The sequence below is a fragment of the Nasonia vitripennis genome, chromosome 5 (genome assembly GCF_009193385.2).
Source record: "Nasonia vitripennis strain AsymCx chromosome 5, Nvit_psr_1.1, whole genome shotgun sequence".
NCBI lineage: Eukaryota > Metazoa > Arthropoda > Insecta > Hymenoptera > Pteromalidae > Nasonia > Nasonia vitripennis.
This window is the reverse complement of record NC_045761.1, coordinates 10,187,579-10,208,377: the sequence shown is the minus strand read 5'-3', so window position 1 is coordinate 10,208,377 and position 20,799 is coordinate 10,187,579. Positions and strand designations below refer to the sequence as shown.

The following is a 20,799-nucleotide window of genomic DNA, read 5'->3' as shown; positions in this document are numbered from 1 at the left end:
TGTACCTCTTTCAAAAGCAATGCAATTGAAAATAAGTTTAGTCTACGTATAACGACTAAAAAGTCACGAGTTGCACTCGCTCGTTAAAAAAAAAAAGAATCGTGCAGTAGCTTGTCGCTAGCATATGTCAAAAAAGTTAATCCAGAGAATTGCTATCGTGAGCGCGAAGCCAGATTCAATGTAAAGAAGGAGGCTGTTCCAAAAGCAGTAAAATCAAACAAACGAGAAAAAAAGGAAAAAAATTGCAATCGTCGGAAAATTCCAAAGCAAGTATAACAGCGAACAGCGTTTTTCTCGCGCTGCATCATCGAGCATTTCCAAGCTTTCGTTTATCAATTTCTCAGCGAGCTACGTAACGCTCCCCCGCATAGAAGAAAGAAGCAGCCCCTCGCAGCAAAGTGAAAAATAACCAGCCATAAATCGCCCTGCTGTCCTACATTTCTCGTCAATTACATAAGCCGTGTGCGTGTACGAGAGAAGAAGAAGAAGAAAAGCGCGACGAAGCGCACAAGAGAGATGGAGAAAAGGGTGCGTGCATCATCGTCGGAAAAGGTTCTACGCCGTCAACGGACGGCGACAAATAAACTGTCCCTCTCTTGTCCACTCCTCTCACCATATATATGAAATTTCAGGAAAGAAACCGGCCCCTTCCGACAGGCGCCTCCGCACTCGAGGAAATAGTATAGACACCGTATCGGCTACACTATAAGTACTCGCCGCAAAGAGAGAGAGAGAGAGAGAGAGAGAGAGAGAGAGTAGCGCCAGCTGCGCGAGTGTACAGACACACACACAGAGGGTCGTCATAGCGACGCTTCGGACGCAAACACAGGGCGCAAGCGAGAAGTCATCGGCGGCGGTTGTGTGCGAGAGCTGCTGCAACAGCAGGAGACGTAGGCGACGATGTCCGCCGAGGGCGAGTTCTTCCTCAGCGTCAGCGGTTCCCTCGAGTCGGCGGACTTTTACGAGGTCAGCAACGCCTACTGCAAGTACGCCTACCAATTCGGACCGGAATGGAGCGTCCTCGCGGTGAGAGTCTTCTTATACCTCTTTCTTCTCTTCTGCTTTCAGCGCGGAGTGTTCTTTTTTTTTGTGTTCTCGGGCTTTCATTGTTTTTTTATTATTTCTTTTTTTCGCGGCCCGCACTCTTGTATGCTATTTGTTAATTAATTCATTATCGCGCGATGACCGTTGACTCGTGGAGGAATTTTAATTGTGGCTTGCGGCTACAGGGTGGAATAAGGGTACGATATTGTCCAATATTTTTCCTTGTACATAGCGCGCTTAATTGTTTATCGGGGGATAATGAGTCACTCGATTCTAATAATTGCCACTGTTTCGAGAGCGAATGTCCAATAAAAACACCGTGCGCGTTCCGTAATTATCCCGCGCTTAATGAAGCCCGGCTCTTTATTAGCCCTGACTCGATTGAATTCCTGTATCTGAAAGGAAATGGCGGTACATTTACGATTTTTTTTTCAAATCTAACTCTCAGTCGCAAAAGTGCAAAGGCGACAGTTATCATACTTAATTCGAGTACACAGCTCATTCGATCTTTTTTTTTTCACTTGTTAAGGGTATCGAGGAAGGTTTGACGCAGATGAGCAAGTGCAGCAACGACGCCCGGCGCCTGGCTGTTTGGAATTTCCCGCTCGACGCCGCCTTCAGGAGTACGAGTCCTCACGGATGTAAGACGTCGCCTATACACTACGAAGCCATTCTTCTTTTTCTCCTCCTTTTTGCCTCTTTTAATTCTCCTCGCTGTCTCTCTCCCTCGGGCGAGATTTTCCGCAAAGTTGGCTTTTGATTGCTTGCTTTCTTCGCGCTTTTTTCTTTCCCCGAACTCAAATACGGCGCGGCAGTGTAGCGCGTTGCTTACATTTTATTATTCGAATTTTCGATTACCCGCTCCCGAGAGCGCGCGCTCGCAAACTTTTGCAATCGCGGGCGATGAGGCGGGAGTGCAGGTCATTGTGAAGAGTAAATTAAAGGCCGAGTGCAGCACGGTTTTCAGGCTCGCTTCGGCTCGAAGGCGAGCGTTGTGTTGCTTGCCTTTTTTTCAAAAGCGCGTGTGTATATTGTTTGTTGAAAGACTCTTTTGCCTGTGCAGTGTACGAGAGCTTGCGAAAATCGCGAGAGCCGGATTTCGCGAAGGCGAGTTTCGCGCTGTAATATCCCAGCAGTTAATCAAGCTATGCTCGCTGAGGAATTTTAAGAATCAAATTAAACTGCACAATTGCGCTGTGAATATTTCAGCATGACATCATTATTCAGATACAAGATTTTTGAAATTTGTGTTTGCATTTATACCGAGCCGTGGAACAACCAATACCTTCAATATTACGTAATTAATTTTATATAATTGTATCGGTATACTATGGATTGTAATAAAAATTTCTGGTATTGTTGAAATTACACACAACCTCGAATTATTCAACAAAGATCTCGCGTTAATTTCCATCAGTTTATAATAATTTCAGCTACATTCCCACTATAATCCATGCTCGTTCCACTAAAAAGGCGAAGAAAAAAGGAGTCCAACGGTCAAAATCAAAAATTGAAACTTCTAGGCTAGGCCGCAAAGTTTTCGCATCGAGTCCGCGAGCACTTGGCGGCGCTCATTAGCAGCCATCCAATCGACTGCCGAGAGAGAGAGAGAGAGAGAGAGAGAGAGCTTGCAAGCGCACTAAAAGACGAAAAGTTTAGCGGATAAGCCCTTTCAGCGGGATTAGCGCTGACTGCAGGCTGAACACCGATTCCCCAAGAGAAAGAGAGAAAACGCCGCGCACATCGCTGTAAAGTCGAAAGTGCACTTCGCACACGGCCGAATGTGTGTGTGTGTGTCGAGGGTTTGGACGATGCTATCGGGCAATTAGCTAATGACCGGGCTACTTTTCGACGCCGGACGTTGAGGAATTTTTAATTAATTCGCGCCCGTTTCTTGCTCTTCTGTTCCACGTGTATGATTATATATTAACGCGATTAACGCGGATGCGCGTATGACGAAATTGCTTTCGTCACTTGCAAGCTTGCAGTCTTGTTATTACACCGTATCGCAAGATCCCGAAGCGAGTTGGTGACAGACTGCGAGGACGACGAGAGGCAGAGAGAGGCAGAGAGAGGCAGAGAGAGAGAGAGAGAGAGAGAGAGAGAGAGAGAGAGAGAGAGAGAGAGAGAGAGAGAGAGAGAGAGAGAGAGAGAGAGAAGAGAGAGAGAGAGAGAGAGAGAGAGAGAGAGAGAGCGAACGAGGAGAGCATTAACGGCGACAAACTAGTAATAGAGGACGCGACTAATACGCCGACAACGTTAATTGCAGGGCCGCAGTTGCTGCTTTCAATTTACGGATTGGACACGTTCGGGCACGACGTGATCAGGGGCTACGGCGCCTGTCGCCTGCCGTTAATTACCGGCAGGCACGAGAAACGGTAAGTCGCGTCATACGCTTCGCTCTCACTCCTTATGGACTGCCCCGCATACACGCGACGTCACTCTACCTATATGCGCACAGCCCTGCGTCGAGAGCTTCTTTTTCAAAAGACCAATCTTGTAATTACGAGCGCGATGCAAACAGAGAGAACATTAATGGCTATCCGGTGGCCTCTATATCGTAAAATCGCAAAATCGCGAGGCCAAAACTCCTCCGTACTGATTGAAAGACTCGTTGTACGTGTGTATAATATACATTATTCGGCCAACTGGGTCAGGGCGGCGGAAGCTATCGCACCTGTCGTTGAAAATTTAGGATCAAAGTCCGCGCGCAGCGCTTCCGCAAATGTTAATACGCGCCGAGAAAAGTTGTGTACATATTTGCTCGACTACTACTACTACTGCTGTTGCTGCTGGGCACCTTCCGGCCCTCGTATATATCTCAAAAAGGACGTCTTGTGTATACAGCGTGTATAGGTTAGCACGATGTGTCGAACGGCGATTAATGGCTCGACTTTTATTATCCCCCACTGGCCGAGCGTTGCCGCGAGAAATTCATAATTTAGGAGAGAGAGCCTAATGTATTTCAATGATGGATATTTCTTCTTCTTTTTTCATTGCTTGAAGGATGAGCTGTATTATTCCTTTTGCCTGGATCATGTGTATTATGTATGTACTACGTACGAGGAGCTGGCTATAAAGGAGTTCTCTCTCTCTCTCTCTCTCTCTCTCTCTCTCTCTCTCTCTCTCTCTCTCTGTCCCTCATTTTTTTCTTCTTTTATTTTGGCCCGCGCGAATATATGAAGGAGCTTTATAGTTGGCGAAGGAAGTCGGAAGAACCGGTTCGCTTTCAAACTTCGCTATCTTAATAAGAAATCGGAATTGGAAGTATATCGTTTTTCGATATCACTCGCGAGCCAAATCCTCGAATTCACCCTTCTTTGTGTGATGATTACGACAGAGCTATATAGACAATAGAAGAGAGACAGAGAAAGGGGTACCAACAATATGTTGCTGCTCCATGGACTCGTACAACGGTTTCTAGAAAATTTCCATTGTAGTTGAAATAGATGGCGTGTTACAATTTTGTTTACCGGAAAATAGCTAAATTATAAGTACTGCCCATAATAGTTACTTTATTCCCGCAAATGAGGGACAACAAATACACGAGGGAATAATAAGCTACTTTATACAGTCCCGCTTTTCAGAGAATAGAATCGCTATTATAGTTAAGCCGTGAATAAATAATATTATTATGCTGCATATGACTGAAATATTTTATTTTTAACGCACGTACATTAGTAGAGTAACATTCAATTCAGGAAACATTAGCCTCATCATCTATATGTATGCTATGATTTACTAAATCTCGCAAATCTTCATTGTGCGACTCTTCTTCGCATTTTCGACATAGTGCACGTGATGAAATAAAGATTCCGCGTGAAAGCTTCAATTAATAATCGTAATCTTCTTTTCGCGCGCTATTCGCGCGCACTTTTGAACACATAATTCACGTACATGTGAGCATTATAAATAGCGTTTTCTCGACATCCACGGCAGCTTAAAAATTAATCTATATAGGTATCTTCGCGGTTCGCTAATCAACACAGAAATCTCTTCAGCGATTGCAGAGTTTACATGTATATATGAATTTAATAATTCTACCGTGCATGATTTTCTGATAATATGGAAAGCCTATTTATTAATCACGTTAATCAAACTATCAATCGTATGAGCTGTGGACTTCGGATAAAACTCCCGTTGATTCACGTTGGTTCCGCCCGTCAAAAAAAAACTCTTTATGGCGTTGATGAAAAGCCCCGACCGTCCGAATATCGTTACATTCGAAGCCGCAAAATTGTCAAGAGCAAAAGCAGCGGTAGCAGCAGCATGTTTCAAGCCTCTCGGTCTAATCAATTCCCACTTGTCCGTCGCGTCGTCCCCTCAGAGGGAGCAAAGCCATCGGAAAACAAGTCTGACGCAGGCGTCGCTTGCAAGACGTGATTTACGCTCTCTCGCACTACAGGATTGCCGTCTACGTGCCGGAGTCCGCCTCGCTGATGCAACAGTTTGCAGCCTGGCTGACGGGGCGCAGACCCGAGCTCATCGACATCGGAATACTCGCCACCGGCGAGGGACGGGAACGTAAGTGGAAAATTTAATTCGAGCTGCGCCATGGGCTTTTATTTTATCTCCGATTTATTTGCAAAAGGCTTATATTAAAGCTTTACGAGCTGCTGCTGCTGCGATAATTTTAGTCTGAGATAAAAACGACACCTCCATACATAAGCTTCGAGCTATTTAATTTTTTTTTTAATTTATAAATGCACGAATGATAATATCTTTTTATTTTCTGTAAATTCACTGTTGCGTCGTCATTAAGGGGATGTGGGAGCTGAAAACACTGTTTTTCTCTTCCATATAACTTTTTGAATAAAGCTTGCAATGAAAAACCAAGACCAGAGCGCCATAGTGTTGAGTTTCGTGAATCATTCTACCGAAAAAAATACCAATCGGACTTTTGGTTTTATTTTGGCATTTGAAATACTAAATACCCCGTGGCGGATTTGCGAAGCTATAGCTCCCACCTCTCCTTAAAAGAGAGTTTTAATGGCTCGCAATACATGCATGCGGCTCCCTAATAGCTTTTTCTCAAACTTTAATGGATTATAAAAGGTTTTATTAGACAACTTTGATTACCCAACACGTACGCGGCTCATAAAATGATGGCTATATTGAAAAAAAAGTAAATTATATTTTGATGGGAATTGAGTAAAGAAATAGTATGCTTCAACATCGATAACTTTATTTTACAGTACATTTTACACTTCACATGTTACAGTGACGCGAATGAAGGTTCAAGGGTTCGTCAACGCGACGTTCAACGTCGTGCTGAAGGATTTTTTTCAACTAGGATATGACAATGGAGAGCGTTGGAAGTAGTGTAAATTTTGTTTAATCGTATCATCAGTAATAATCTGATAACGCGCTCTGTACATAATACGACAATATTCTATTCATAATTAATAACCTTGACGATGCCAACGAGAGGTTTCGTCAGCAGTGTAACGATTTACAGCTTAATAAATAATACTAAAGACGTCCTTTGGGACTTTTAATTTTTCCTCGCACTCCTCATCAGTAATACTAGTGCTCTTTGGCAAGTCGCTTAGTTGCTGTAGTGGTTCCAGATGGATCGGAGAACAGGCCGCACTTTGAGATCCGGATGCGTCACGTCGGGACGTATGCCGATTCTGGGCTGAAGTTTTCCGTGAGCTGAAAAAGAAAGTGCCGTGAAAAAGTAGATCGAATCTCGTCCACTTACATCAGGGACATCGCGGAAGAATGAGAGTATAACGAAAGATCCAGAAAATTGAACTAAAATACTTCTACCTCTTTCAGATCAGAGAGGGATCTCGTTATTTTCCGCGGCTTTAAATGGACCGAGTCGGAAAGCGAGAAAGGAAGAACTCTCGGATCGAGATTTATTCATAATATTCGTGGAAGTGGAGTGAAGTCAGATGGATATGCCAGAGGGAGAGAGAGAGAGAGAGAGAGAGAGAGAGAGAGAGAGAGAGAGAGAGAGAGAGAGAGAGAGAGAGAGACCCGTTGAGCGAGTAAAACGTCTGAGGTAATCTGCGCCGCTGCGCGGCTGACTTTTGCCGTGAAACTTAAAACGCCTCTCGTGTAAATTTCGAAGCCATCTGCGTGCAGTACACCGCGAGTGTTGTGTTACCTGGTGCCGCATTCCCTGGTAGAAACGTTAACGGCTAATAAGCTAAGTTTTGGGCTACTTAGCTAAGTTGTGGTTAACAATTTAAATAAATAAGAGTTTAAACATTATAAATGCATAGATATACACATTAACTCAAGATAAAACAGAACATTTGCTTGAAATTTGTCAAATGTTACAATCCAGAAATTATAGAAAAATATCTTGTAATCGTGAAAAATCCAAATATTTGTAATAAAACATGCAGACGATTTAATGCAAGAAAAAAAGGAAAAAACAATTTTTAACTTAAAAATAATACTGTGTTGGTATAATAGACACGCATCATTAAAATATTAGCAATATTTTGCTTTATTTTTTTACATTCAAATTTGATAATAATGGTCAACTAAACTTAACTTTTTAACGGTTTTCACTCGTTAATTTTCTACCAGGGTTGTTGGTACTCGGTTATTGAAAAATGCTTGTTTACGCGGATATCCAATATCAAGCAGAATTCGATGTTTGGTTTGCGCGTCAAGCGAATGTGCAGGGTGTCCTCGAACTGCGAGCAGTCGTTTATACGCTATTTGCACGCGAAGGTTTCCTTGAAAAAGTCCGGCCAATTTTCGGCAAAAAAAAAGAAGAAAAAAATAGAACGAAATCCCGGCAAAAAAAGTTTATCGAGCAGCGTACATAGAAGTCCTATGAATTAATTTTAATTCGTTGACTCTGACAACAGGCGATCGATCATCCGCGCGCGCGCGCGCCAGAAAAGTCGCGAGTCGAGGCAGAAATGAGCGATAGGTGCTGTAAGGGCTGACGCGAATTCAATGAAAAATCGCCGCGTCAAAAGTTCGCCTGCACTCGTGCACGTGAAGAGAGGAGCACAGAGAGATGGAAGAAGAAGTATCATCGGCCATCGGTAAAAAATTCACTTCCGGCTTGTCGCGCCCGAAAATCCGCCAAGAGGAGATCTGGGTTGAACAGTAGTCGAACTCCGCTGTGTGTGCAGAGGGCTTTTTCGCACGGACAGTTAGCTAGCTCTCGCTTCTCCGCTCCTACTTAGTGCCTAATACGTCATGCGCAGCCTTTTTGGTCCGCTCTAGCTGCGGCCCCTTACAGCGGAGATCGCTTGCCATCGAACTCTTGATTCTCCGAACTGGGGGGTGTAAGCCGGTGTTTCGAGAGGAAGGATTATAGGGACGGGATTGATATGTACGCATATAATACGCGTAGAGGGACTTACCGTGCGATGGCTTGACGGGCTCGAAAGTCGATCTGGCATCGGGATATGTGTCGAGGAACTCGAGGACTACTCCGTTCGTCCAGCCGAAGCCGTCCTGAACGTCGTACTCGCCGCCGCCGCCGAACTTGCCTGGCTCCAACGCGTCGTACTGCAAATAAAGAAGAGATTTATTTTTCTTTTTTTTTCGTTTTGTAAGCTCGCCGTCGTACTATTTTCTCGTACAACAGAAAATACGTATTCCCGCGCAGGTAAGCCGGGATCGCAGACTGGACATCGTTTACGCGTTATGGGTACGCCACCTATATTCTCGCGTACACAATAAATAAACAGCGAATTACGCGGGGAAAGCATCGAGTTACGAGAAAACATGTCCTCGCACGCGATTGTGTGTGCCGCCGCTGAAAAGGGTTAAAGTAAATTGGAATTTAGTGCCGGTTGTCGGTCCGCCGCGCGAGTGATTTATTCGGTTAGCTTTTTGCGCGCGCGACACGTGCGCAACAAGGGGAAAAGCGTGTCAGCCGCGCGCGTGAAGCAAAATAAAAACTAAACTATAATCTTTCTCCGCGAGCTGCGAGCTTTTTCTTGCATTTGATTAGGACGTCCGGTGCGGAATAAATTTTCCCAGCAGGAAAAAAAAGCGTTTGGAGTCGGCATCTCGATTTGAAGCGCAGCATTCAGCTGCTCCTTCATTATCGTAATGGCTCCCCCCCCCCCTCTCTCTCTCTCTATTATCGAAGGCGCCTTTGAATTCCTGCAATCCCCATGGCCGGTGTCTAATTCATCAGTTGGCTCCGCGTGCGAGAGAGAAATTTTCTCCGTGAAAAAACATTCCCTCTTCGCTTTTCCCCTTAGGGAAAAAACTTTTTGAATTGAAACGAGATCCTTTCCGACGCCTCGATTTCGCGAAAGTTTATCTCGCTTGCCGTTCCACATCGAATTCAACATCGGCGCAAACAATAACGCGCAGGGTTCATTACATTTTCCACAAGCAGAACTTTTCAGATTGATTGAAAAACCATCAGCGGCTTTTCAATTAATTACCAATTTCACCTCACTCCACCCTCGAGCGCATATTACGTTTCAAGGCTATTCGTAGTCGTGTGCAGCCTATAATAAGAGCATATCCCGCTCGCGCGATCGGGTTGTTGAAAAACTGCCAAGAGTGGCTCTCGATAGTACCCAAACTTTTGCTCTTTATTAATCTCATCGCATATACGGTTCTCTATGCATTCGTCACTGCGTGATTCACGATTTCCGCGCAAACAAAGTACAACTGCGTAGAGCAGCGAATACAAATGAAAGAAAAAGCGCGCGCAACAGTGGGTCCGTCCATATAAAGCATCTTTAACGTTTCACATGCGTATCAACGACGCAGAAGCCATTACAGAGCGGCAATAGCTGCACAAGTCGTTCGGTGCAATTTCGCGAAAACTTTTCACTGGACCTCGCGATGCCAAGTCGAGCTTGCATAACGCGCGCGCGTGTGTGTTTGTGTATCGTACGCACATATGCTTATTGCGAGCGTTACAAGTTCTTGCAGAGTGCGGAGGGACACGCGTGAGGAGGAAATGTAATACAGCCGCTGCAGGCGAAAAAAAGAGATCGAACGCGATGCGGAATTGCGATCGTTATCGCGGGAGCTTTTTCTATTTCTCTCTCTCTGCACACTCGGCTGCTGATGATACAGTCGCGTGAGTATAGATATATGTGTGCGACTTTTCTTCTTTACATTGTGCGCGACTCCGCGGTATTTACGACGTCGCCCATAACGCAGAGGATTTATGAAGGGAAAGCGCGCGATTGGTCAGCGAGAGCCATTGTCTCGAGCGCATTGAAAACCATCCAGCCGACTGTCGGTTAATCTTCGCGAGCTCGGATTATTCGCGCGTGAGAAACCCGCACCGAGTCTCGCGTTCTACTCTTTCTTCTGTTCTAATATTCACTCAGTCACGAGTGTAAAACCCGCAGCCGACGTGCTCGTTGTCGTAAATCATCGCGAGCACATAACACGTCCTCCTGAAAGAACGTATAACCGAGATCCAACGCAAGTGCATAGCTCTCGACCGCGAGAGAAGACAGCTTTCGATTTTACGAGCGAAATCAGAGACCACCATACGGATTCACTCGCGAATTCTTCCCGCTATAGTCACGGACATTTGCAGCAGGGGAGAAAAAATACAGCCGCGTGTTATTGGCTGACTCGACGTTATAGCTGCGCTTGACGATCGCGTCTCTGCCGGCGACACTGATCGGCTCGTCTAGCGTGTAATTTATCCGGGGATTTAATTAGACGATCGCTTCGAGATCGCCGCGCCATGCTGAACGTTTAATCACGTTACGCAAGAGACGAATGAAAGCTATCCCGAGAAGCAATTTTTCAAGCGTCTACGTGTACATTGCGGCGACGGTTGCGGCTTATAGCGATTATCATTTAGATTGTTGCCCGCGGCTTTACCGACGAACTATGCCGCGGTATAAGCCACGCGTAAATCGCGTCGATGTAAGGCTATACCGTTCAAACTATACCTGCGTACTATAAGTGGTTTAGCAACTTGTCGGTATTCCAGCCAACTCGCACGTAATCAGCGGAAAAATTGTGCTGCCCTCGTCCCTAATAACAGTCAGGCCTGCCAATTTGCGGATCCGCGTCTATCTGCTAACAGCGGATTAACGAGGCTTACCTAATGCGCGCAAGACGCCCGAGCGGAGAAATATAGCAGCAGCGAGGATGTGAATCCTGCAGACAAGCTGCCTCTATGTATACGCCTATAGGCATCTAGACTATCCAGTATCCGTTTCATTATTTACTCTGTTCAGTCTGTCGGATGACTGAGCGTTTGTTGCACGTCAACTGCGACTACCGGTTGTTTTGAAATTGTCGTTAGCCCGACGTGCGTGTGTCAGCGAATGTTATCTCCTGAATATCCTCGGATATCCCTCTGTATATAGCAGGGCGTACGTGCGCTTACTAACTTGCGCGCGCAAGTCGAGATTAGTATTACCGAGAGTGAGAGAGCCGGAAATTGAGATTCTCTGCGGTGAGTACCTTTGACGAAGATGGTATAGAGTAGCGCAGAGCTTTCATCATTTGCGAAAGCGCGACTTCTATCTCCGCCAGCTAATGAGCATTAAGTTCCCCCTACAGCCGCGCCTCCGGCGTCCTCAGCTGATTCTCTCCTGTGGAGAATTGTCGCGGAAAGCTAATCCAGAAAAGCTCGTCTTTCGTTGGCATTTATTTCGAGAGGCACGTCGCGTTTCAGCCCGGCAAATAGCAATGAGGGGAGGAGCGCATAATCCACGAGCTTTTCCCGATTCGTTGAAATTATGATGTAGAAAAATGAGCTTTCGTTCTAGAGAGCGCGAGTTAGCAAACATTAATTAAAAGCTTAAAGTTTGGCGTGTTTCGTCGATGTGATACAATGTCGAATTGTTGCCACGTTCGTAGTGAAACAATTTCATGGTTCGACGAGGAATAGAAATGAATATCGCAAAATACCACGCACGTTTCGATGGTTTGATGAAAGCTCGTTTGGATTATGTGCATTAATTTGAAATTTGAACCCTAATTTCGTACAATGACACGAAGTCAAAGGAATAATTTCGTATGAAAAGTGAAATCAACGTGGATTTAGAGAAGATTATTCTCATGACAAGCTTGATCAATCGAATACGCAATATTGTAATTAAATCTGCTTCTAATAATTCGTGTGAAAATTATTGCGCGCAGTTTGCACCCATGATATATTCATCCATAAAATGAGCACAACCGGCCAGCAGAACGGACTACTTCGCATACCAGATATATAGTTCAGACACGTTCGCTGTATTAACTCCTGCCGCGTAGAACGAGGCACTTGTAGTTCGCGAGTTTCATTGCCTAATCCAGTTGAAGAATTTAAATTGAATTCAAAAGGGCGCGAAATATCAGAGCCGCGCCAGTTTGAATTTCCTAAAGAGTTGCGAGTGCAGAGAGCCTGTGAAAAAGTTAAGCTCCGCCTGTATACATATGCTTGCCGGTGAAATGCTAAAGAAGCTGTCCGAGCCTGGAAATTGGCGCATGGAGTTTCGCGGATGAGCGCAAAATTCGAGATTGAATTTCGCTCCGTGCGGTTTTCAAAAGCTCAAAAAGCTCGAAAAGTCGCGCTAAATAACTGCCGGATAATTCCACGCAGATTCATCAGCCGGAAGTAAACGCGCGCGAGCGAATGGCGCTTCTAAGGTCCTTCTCGGCTTATACGTATGGGCTAGAAGCTGCAGCGCCGGCACCGGATGCGTTTCTCAAGGCTCGCGCGCGTAAATACGCTGTATAGTGTCGCGGTGGCAGCGCGCGGCAACTTAAATACCTGATTTGAATAGTAATTGCTACTCCAAGAAATCTTCGCTCGATGCCGCAATCTGGGTCAATTTCGTACCTATTGTGCGGCGGCTTTGCCTGGTACGCCTCCTCGTCGCGACCTTGCGCGAAGAATATAATGAAGTGTAATGCAGTCGCGCGCAGCGCAAATGGAAAGGCCGAAGCCGCGGGATCGTAAATTTAATATTCATGTAGATGCAGAGGCGCGGGATTTAAGTGCCACCGTATGCGACCAGCAGCGTTACTCGATAACGCGTTTAAACTTGCGGACGCACTTACGGTAGAGAGGAGGAAAAATTGGGTTACACCCACGCCGATGTAAAAACTTTATGTAAACCTCCTGCCTTGCTGCGTTGTAAATTGAGAGCGCACGAGCTGCGGGGGTAGTTTATGTAAAAGTGAAAAAAGAGAGCTTGCGGGCACGTTTCAATTACGAGCGCAGGGAGATCAAAGCTCCACCACGCGGGATAAATCGGAAACCATAATTTTTGAACACGTTGTGCCCTTACACTCTCTGGTGGTGTGAGTAACAGGTGCCTCGCGCTATCGCGTGCGAAACAGCCCGCAGCTTTCGCGCGAGTCGTATTTTAATCCACTGCGTACACTTGTTCCGTGTAATCCCCTGGAAATTTCTTACCTCGGCCGCTAGCGCATGGTTTACAGTTATTACATCGGTCGGTTCTCGCGTGAGCAATTATACCAATATCGCGAAAGCTCGACAAAAAGCTCCGGGTCAACCGGCCGCTCATCGTAAAAACTCATCAATCGCCCATTTTATTCCGCTCGATTCGCGCAGTTAAATCTCCGGAACATTACCGGGTGGCACTTAATTTTTTTCTCGTCCTACCCCGACGATATGTATATGCGCCTCAGCCGCGCTGGGACTAAGAATCGCCCGCGCGATATCCTCTCGGAGCGCTTTTTCCCTCTTCTTCCGGTTTTGATATACACGCACGCGCTAGCTCTCGCATAAAGAAAATCCGCGTAGCTCGAAGGAAGTCCGGAAAATAAGATCGACTGTATATACGTGCGCGCGGAAGAGAGGCGGAAAAAGTCGAGGATGAACTCGCTCTTACGCCCTAATAGAGAATATCTTTCGCGAAAGTTCGCGCCAACTTCTACCGGGAGATCAAACCATGCTTTCTCTCTCTCTCTCTCTCTCTCTCTCTCTCTCTCTCTCTCTCTCTCTCTCTCTCTCTTCCTCTATCTTTTTGCATTACGTATATTCGCACGTGTGTTCGTGTCCGTGTATGTGTGCTTTTAGTAATGACAGTTGGGCAAAAGTTCGGCAAATGGGAGAAAGAGAGCGAACTAATGTATATAGAGGAGAGAGAGAGAGAGAGAGAGAGAGAGAGAGAGAGAGAGAGAGAGAGAGAGAGAGAGAGACAGAGAGAGAGCCGTGCGAACGAAACGCTACATATATAGTTGCTCCTATCGCCGCTGTTTTCCAACTTTTTGCGCGATAATTTTGCATTTGCTAATAAGTTCCAACGCGCGCGAAACTTGAAAAATCTCGCGTCATTCGTATGACAGCGCCCCAAAGTACCCCGAAGTTGTTCGCTTATTATAACGCAGCGTTTAGCTCGTGATATACTTTTTCTCGGCCGAGTGTGAGGCGCGAAAATAAATTCCGGGCGAGGGAGAGAGTTTCGAAAAAGCCGACGCTGATATGGGCAAAGGGTCAGTATAAGCGTGGGCTAAAAATACACCGCCGCCGCCTTGTGTGTAAGGTGTCGGCTGATTTATTTCGCGCGGAATATTTATTTGGATATAATATTCGATGCCGTGATTTACGCGAGGCTACCGTACTGTATGCATAATGCTATACTGCTTATAGATCGCTCGTGGATTCGCGCGCGAAAATCAAAGCATGGATGATGAGGTTTCTCGGAAATGCAAATACTCTGCTTCTTTATACGTTTCTCTGTAAGAGAAAGATGGAGTGGATGAAGTACGTTTCGCCTGCAGAGGACGAGGAAATAATAATTCGTAGAGACGCTCACGAGCGCGCTTTTCATACGAAGAAAAATCTTCCACTTCCAGATAATAGATCCAACTGTGATCCGGAATTTCCGCGAACGCATTCGCGCCAACTTTTACGTTTGGAATTTAATTCCTCGCGAGCTCGAACTCCTCGAAATCAAAAACCATTGAGCCTGTACAAGTACCAAACAAGAGTTGCAAACAAGAGGGCTTAATTCGACTCGACTGATGATCATATGTCAAAATAAATTTTGACGAAATAATCGTTCTCCGAAATCACACATGTGTGTGCGCGTATGCACACGATTTTGATGGTATAACGATCCATTGAGCGTGTGTATGTGCATAGCCAGTGGCAATTTACTAAGTACGTCGCTGCAGAGCGTAAATTATTCCCATTCGCACTCACTCCCGTAATAGGTATAAATAATAACTTCGCAGGCATCAAAGTAGGGGAGTTTCCTGTGGCCGTTTGTGCACCAGTACGGTCAGAGGCGAATAATTGAATAGCCTCTCTATTTAACATTATATAGAGACGACGAACAGATGACCATCAAACGAAATAATTAGCGATGGACGAGGACGACCCTCTTGCTTTTCGTTCGGGGAATTGACTCTCGTATCTGAAACAGTCCTTTCAGCGCGCACTCGTTACGAGTTTCGGTGAAATTCAAAACATGTGTACAGCTCGAAAGTCGCGGAAGGTTGTATCAAGGTCGAACAACGAGGTAGTATAGAAGCAGTATGGGAAGAGTCGGGAGACAGATTGATCGATCGCGCAACGACCCGTTGTGTATCTCTTCTTCGCAAAAGTTCGAATCACGTCCGCGTCATACGTGGCATGGAGCGACCGATGGCTTTCGATCGATTGCTCGACTAACGCGTCAGATTGTTTCGTCCATTGATTCGACGTTTGAAAAGAGACGAGCGCGCGCACAGTTTGCGGCTGAAATCGGGACATGTTATCCGACTCGGATTGAATGGGCTTTTTCGAAAAAGCAAATGGGAACGAGCGAGCTTTCTCCGCGCTGCGATTTTTAACCGAAATTGTATTCAAATTTAATCATAAGCTTCCGTAATAGTTTCACGAATTTTCGATATCGAAAGAAAAAACGCGTCCGGGTGTGTAAATCCAAAGTTAAAGATAAATCAATCAAGTAATGTCGAGGGAAATCGCAGGAAACCGGAAACAATGCCTCAAGCCCGACGATTCTCGGCTGCAGCAATTTCAGCGGAGGAAGTTGAAAGTCAGAGAAGGCCGATTCGCGTTTCTGCCGATCGATCGTAAGGCGCGGAATAATTAATCCGAGAGAAACGTCGATAAACGACTTCTTCCCAGGAACAAAGCGCGGCGTCGATGTCTGTCTATAAATGAGTCGTCGCCTCGAGGGCAAGCGCCCACGACTATGAAAGAACCCGGCCGTATGAAAGGGGAGCTTGCGAGAGCACAAAGGTCGGCCGTCGGCTAAGTGACGAGTGAAAAAAAGACCGATAGCGGATGGCGGATCGTTATTTCGATCGGCTTAGTCCATAATCGATCTCCGACTGATCGAGTTTCGAGAAGAGAGATAGAGAGAGAGAGAGAGAGAGAGAGAGCGCCGGATGAGGGAATATTGGCTTGGTTTTCAATTTGCATGACGATGACGCCGGAAGAACAGCGTTTGAATTATGCAAGAGTGAGAGAATAATTTCAGACCTCGTGTCGCGACGATTGGAACACTAATTTCAATCACCCGTGTAGCGCACGCGACGAACAGATTTTTACAAGCTTCTCATCCCAGGGCGTGCCAACTTTTTTCGCGCCGCTGAAATCTCGAGTACATGCTAATCACGAGCTCTCAAATTAAAAGCTTCTCATCCGCGAGAGGCCTTGGCGTTTTTTTTCTCTTCGAGTTTGTCAAACTGTATTATAGCTCGGAGCCGTTTCACAAAGCTCTGAGGGCGAGCCACGGCTAGAACTTGGAATGAATATATCTTAAAGTTAATTGAAAACTTTGTCCCGACGTTATTTCTATAACTGCGGAGCTTTGCAAGCTCTTACAAAAGTCGCCTATACTCCGCGATACGCGCGGAACTTTATATTCGCGCGCGACGTTAAAGGGAAATTCAACCGATTTTTTGCCTGGCACTTATATATATATGTACGGAAATTCTTTGTCAACTGCCCGCTGCAGTGAAACTTTCGATGAATATATATAGACTCGTGATCAATTTTTGCTTTGATGCGCGCCGCGGCCTTCCAGTGGGATCTAAATTTAATAAACGACTTCAATAACGAAACTTTTGTCTCCGTATAGACACGCGATTATCATCGGCGGCCGTCCGACGAAACGCAGTCTTTATCACTGCGGCGAACACACTCTCGACGTAGAGAGTGACTGCGAAAAACTGCTGCAATTGAGAAAAAAAATATGGCACAAGTGCAAATCAAACAGTCCTCGTGTTCTGCAGTCGTCAGCAGCTTGAATTAGCTTGTTACGCCGAAGAAAGGGTACACACACACACACACACACACACACTCTCGCACGCATATGCACGAGTCGCAAAGACGTCTCTCGAGTTCTCGCGCACACCAACGTGTATAACACAGAGCGATGGAATACGGCGGCGCGGCAGTCCGACAATCTGGGTTAATAAGCACTTTGAGCAGTCTACTCGCGGAGCAATTACACACGCAGCAAACGGGTCATTCGCTTGATTTATATTGCCTTATATCCGCGGCGCGACTGCAGCGTGCCGAGTCCTTATCCGCCTTGCGGCTAAATTAAAATTGACCGAGGTTGCGCCGGAGAAAAAATAGACTCTCGGATAACCCGCCTGATGCTCGAAAAGCTTGAAATCTTGAGGGCGCAGTTGAGGCTTGCAGGAAAGAGAGAAAGAGAGAGAGAGAGAGAGAGAGAACTGTTTGCGAAGGGTGTTTAATTAGAGTGGGATCGTGTTTAGCAAGAATTTTAATTAAACCGGAACTTTCTCGCGCTGCCTGCGGGATTTCCATCTTTTTTTGCCCGGCCGTCCATCGCTCGAGCGAGGCTCTTTCATTACGATTTATTAATTTTTTTTCCAACGCGCTGCTCTCTTCGGCGCGCAATTTGACTTCTTTCTCCGGCGAAATTACTCGTCGATTATAACTCGTCACGTATTCTATCGGGTAGAGAAAAAATCAGCCTACCGCAGCCCAACAAACTTCATCATCGGCTGCAACATCGTATTATCGACTTCCCGTTAAACACGTCACCTGCAACTACGCTCGGCCGCCGCGCATACAGCAACGCAGTTTACACCTTTCGGAGAGGGTATCGAATTTATTACACTAATTTCGCGCGCGCGCGCGCACCACCACGGCGGCAAATAACCTACAGCTCTCCCGAGCGCGGGCCATGTAAAACTCGTTATACCCAAAGTTAAATTAATAACTCGCCTTCGGTCTGTTAAAATTAAGCTCCGCTATATCTTCACGCATATAACGCGGGAGGAGCTCTCGACGCTTTCCGTTTGCGAGCACACCTCATCAATTTCGTCCTCGTCAAATGCGCGCCGCGGAGTCCCCGTGACCCACATATCGCCATTCACACATACGTACGAGCTTGCAGCGATACGGGGGCGAAGAGGAAAAAGGAAGGAGCGCCGCAAAAAAGCTACGAGTCACGCTCTCGATGCCGGCTTTTTTCGCTCGTCCCCGTATAAATTAATCAAACTGCTGCTGCTGCTGCTTTTTTCTCCTCGGCCCATTAAGTCAGCCCGCGAACCTAATAATCCTTCGGCTCGGCGTTTTTATGCCCCGGCTCAACTTGGCCTATCCGCGCGCTGGAGAAGGAAAACACCGGCGGATTAGCGGGCGACACTTCCGGCTAACGAGCGAAATCTCCTGCGCGACTCGTCGCTGACGACCGATGCTTCGGCATTTTTTTTCTCGACGCCGAGAGAGGGAGAGTGGGGGAACGAAAGCTCGTGAGAGAAAAGTCCGCGCTTGGTCCGATCGACCCTCTCTCTCACTGTGTTGCTTTTTTACCTCTTTTTCCTCCAGGCCAGCTTCGTATTACAGGCGGATTTTTTGCCTACGACTACGGTGCGCCTATTGAAAGAATGGAGAGCTTTCGAATAATACGCGGGAACACGAAGCGAACTCGTGTACGCGCATCCACCGCGGTGTAATATTTTCTGTTTCTTTTTTCCATGGAAACTGTATACACGATTTTCAACGTGAAAATTCACGCAGAACTCGTTAAATTTTCAACGGACTAATCAGAGCGCGCGCGCCTTTTTTCTCCCTAAAAAGTTTTAGCGCTCTTTCTCAAAAGCGGGCTTATTTTTCATCAAGTTTTACGAAGTATTTTTTCAAGAATTAACGAGTTTCGCTTGTATACTGAATACGTATACACTTATAATATACAGTTTATGAACATTTTGAAGCTCAGTTCGCGAACAAAGTTTGTTTTCAACAAAGTTGCGGCGTGCGCTAGACTCTTAAAAAATTTGCGCAATCCGTCAGTCGAAAAATCATACTCGTCTCGCTGCAGTTAACGTCGTTTCAGTCGGGAGACAGCTCGGTTAACTAAAATCCAGCCCTCGAGAGAGAGAGAGAGAGAGAGAGAGAGAGAGAGAGAGAGAGAGAGAGAGAGAGAGAGAGAGAGAGAGAGAGAGAGAGAGAAATTGCACCCATCAGAGGAGGCGAACAGCGTCGAGTAATTTCCCGCGACACGGCGTTGAATCAGGAAAATATAGGTATTACAAAGACGAAAAAGCAGCGTGCAATTTGTTTGCATATTTCTCGAGAGCAAATTCCGCAAGCTCACCGAGCAGTCTCCAGCGAATAGTTCCGTCGAGACGAAAAATACACACACACCATGCATCATCAGCGCTTCTTTGTGCTGACTCAGCGGCTCCGCAGAACCGACTTGATTCTGACGTACACTCTCTCGGCATTTTTCATCCTTATACCCACAGTTTTGCTTTCCGCCGGCTTTTATTTTTCTCGAACCACGCGTCAAAGTTCCAACTCTCGACGTGTGTAAAGAAGAAAAATGCATCGTGCCAACGAACTAATCACACCTCTAACGAAGAAAGCTCTGCGCGAGGCAATCAACGGGCTCGTGATGAAGGATTATTGGAAAAGCTAATTGACACACTCGTCGCGCGCTTACTGACCTTCTCGTACATCTTGTCGGTACGATTGAAGCCGATGTAGTTAGCCTTGAGCCAGGTGGCAGCCAGGTTTCTGGCGGTCTCCATAGCCGGCCTGTTATTCGTCAGCCTCAGGCCCTGGACGATGATCGATTGCAGCGGCGGCCAGGCGTTCGGGAAGTCCCACTGCTGGCTGCTGTTTTCCAGCGAGGCCGGGGTACCACCTACGACACAGCGAATAAATACGTCTATGTATAATATGCGGTGGCAGAGTGTATGAGAGAAGCTGAGAAACGAGGCTATATCAGAGCTAAAGATCGAAGAGGAGGAGAGCTTGCGAACGGCTCGACTCTCTTTTCCGGCGGCTTTCGGGGCGCTTAGCTCTAATGAAAAACTCCGAGAGCTTCTCGAGAAGCTGACGGCGCTGCGCCGGATATACTCGAAGACGAAGTACGGGCATTTTTCATAAGTAATGCATCGTCGTCGCGGTGAGCCCTGCCGAATTCCTCCGTACACCCGGGGGTCATCGCTACGTATAATAAGGCTCTCTCTCTCCTCTCCTTTTCCGCCTTGATTAGATCTGGTTACCATTAGCTTAATGACCGCGCGGACGGCCAATTTCGAGCACAGCCCGCAGCGAGGTGCTACTATATATACTTTTTTTCGAGATTCATTCTCTCTCTCTCTCTCTCTCTCTCTCTCTCTCTCTGCTGCTTCTTAATTAGACGACGAGGTTTTTCGTAAAATTCGAGGATGATCTTCCTTTGTATACTACATGGGTCATCTCGTGCAACATCGGACGGTAAACGTAATTTCACGTTACGCTCGATCCAGCTCGTACACAGAGCGAGTGTAATAACGCGGACACACGCTGGAATTTCGTATGCGCGCGGAAAACACGAATCTAATTAAAAAATTTCATTCTACACACACGGCTCGCGGATTGCTCTATTTTCG

The 20,799-nt window shown here is 46.2% G+C and overlaps 2 protein-coding genes across 2 annotated transcripts in view; one reads left to right on the top strand and one right to left on the bottom strand.

The window, feature by feature from the left end:
• Positions 1 to 227: 227 nt before the first annotated feature.
• LOC100124128 (B9 domain-containing protein 1) lies at positions 228 to 6,527 on the top strand. Its single transcript, XM_031932321.2, has 6 exons — positions 228 to 528; positions 633 to 1,026; positions 1,574 to 1,685; positions 3,314 to 3,422; positions 5,450 to 5,568; positions 6,266 to 6,527. Exons 2-6 carry the CDS (start codon positions 901 to 903, stop codon positions 6,364 to 6,366), a joined length of 567 nt encoding a protein of 188 aa, XP_031788181.1. The 5' UTR covers positions 228 to 528; positions 633 to 900; the 3' UTR covers positions 6,367 to 6,527.
• LOC100124127 (trehalase) overlaps positions 6,208 to 20,799 on the bottom strand; it is a 34,937-nt gene continuing 20,345 nt past the window's right edge. Inside the window, exons 8-10 of the mRNA XM_008217561.4 lie at positions 19,867 to 20,066; positions 8,385 to 8,532; positions 6,208 to 6,699 (exon numbers count right to left, since the gene is read on the bottom strand). Coding sequence (XP_008215783.2) covers positions 6,593 to 6,699; positions 8,385 to 8,532; positions 19,867 to 20,066 — 455 coding nt within the window. The 3' untranslated portion in view covers positions 6,208 to 6,592. The remainder of the gene's footprint in view (positions 6,700 to 8,384; positions 8,533 to 19,866; positions 20,067 to 20,799) is intronic.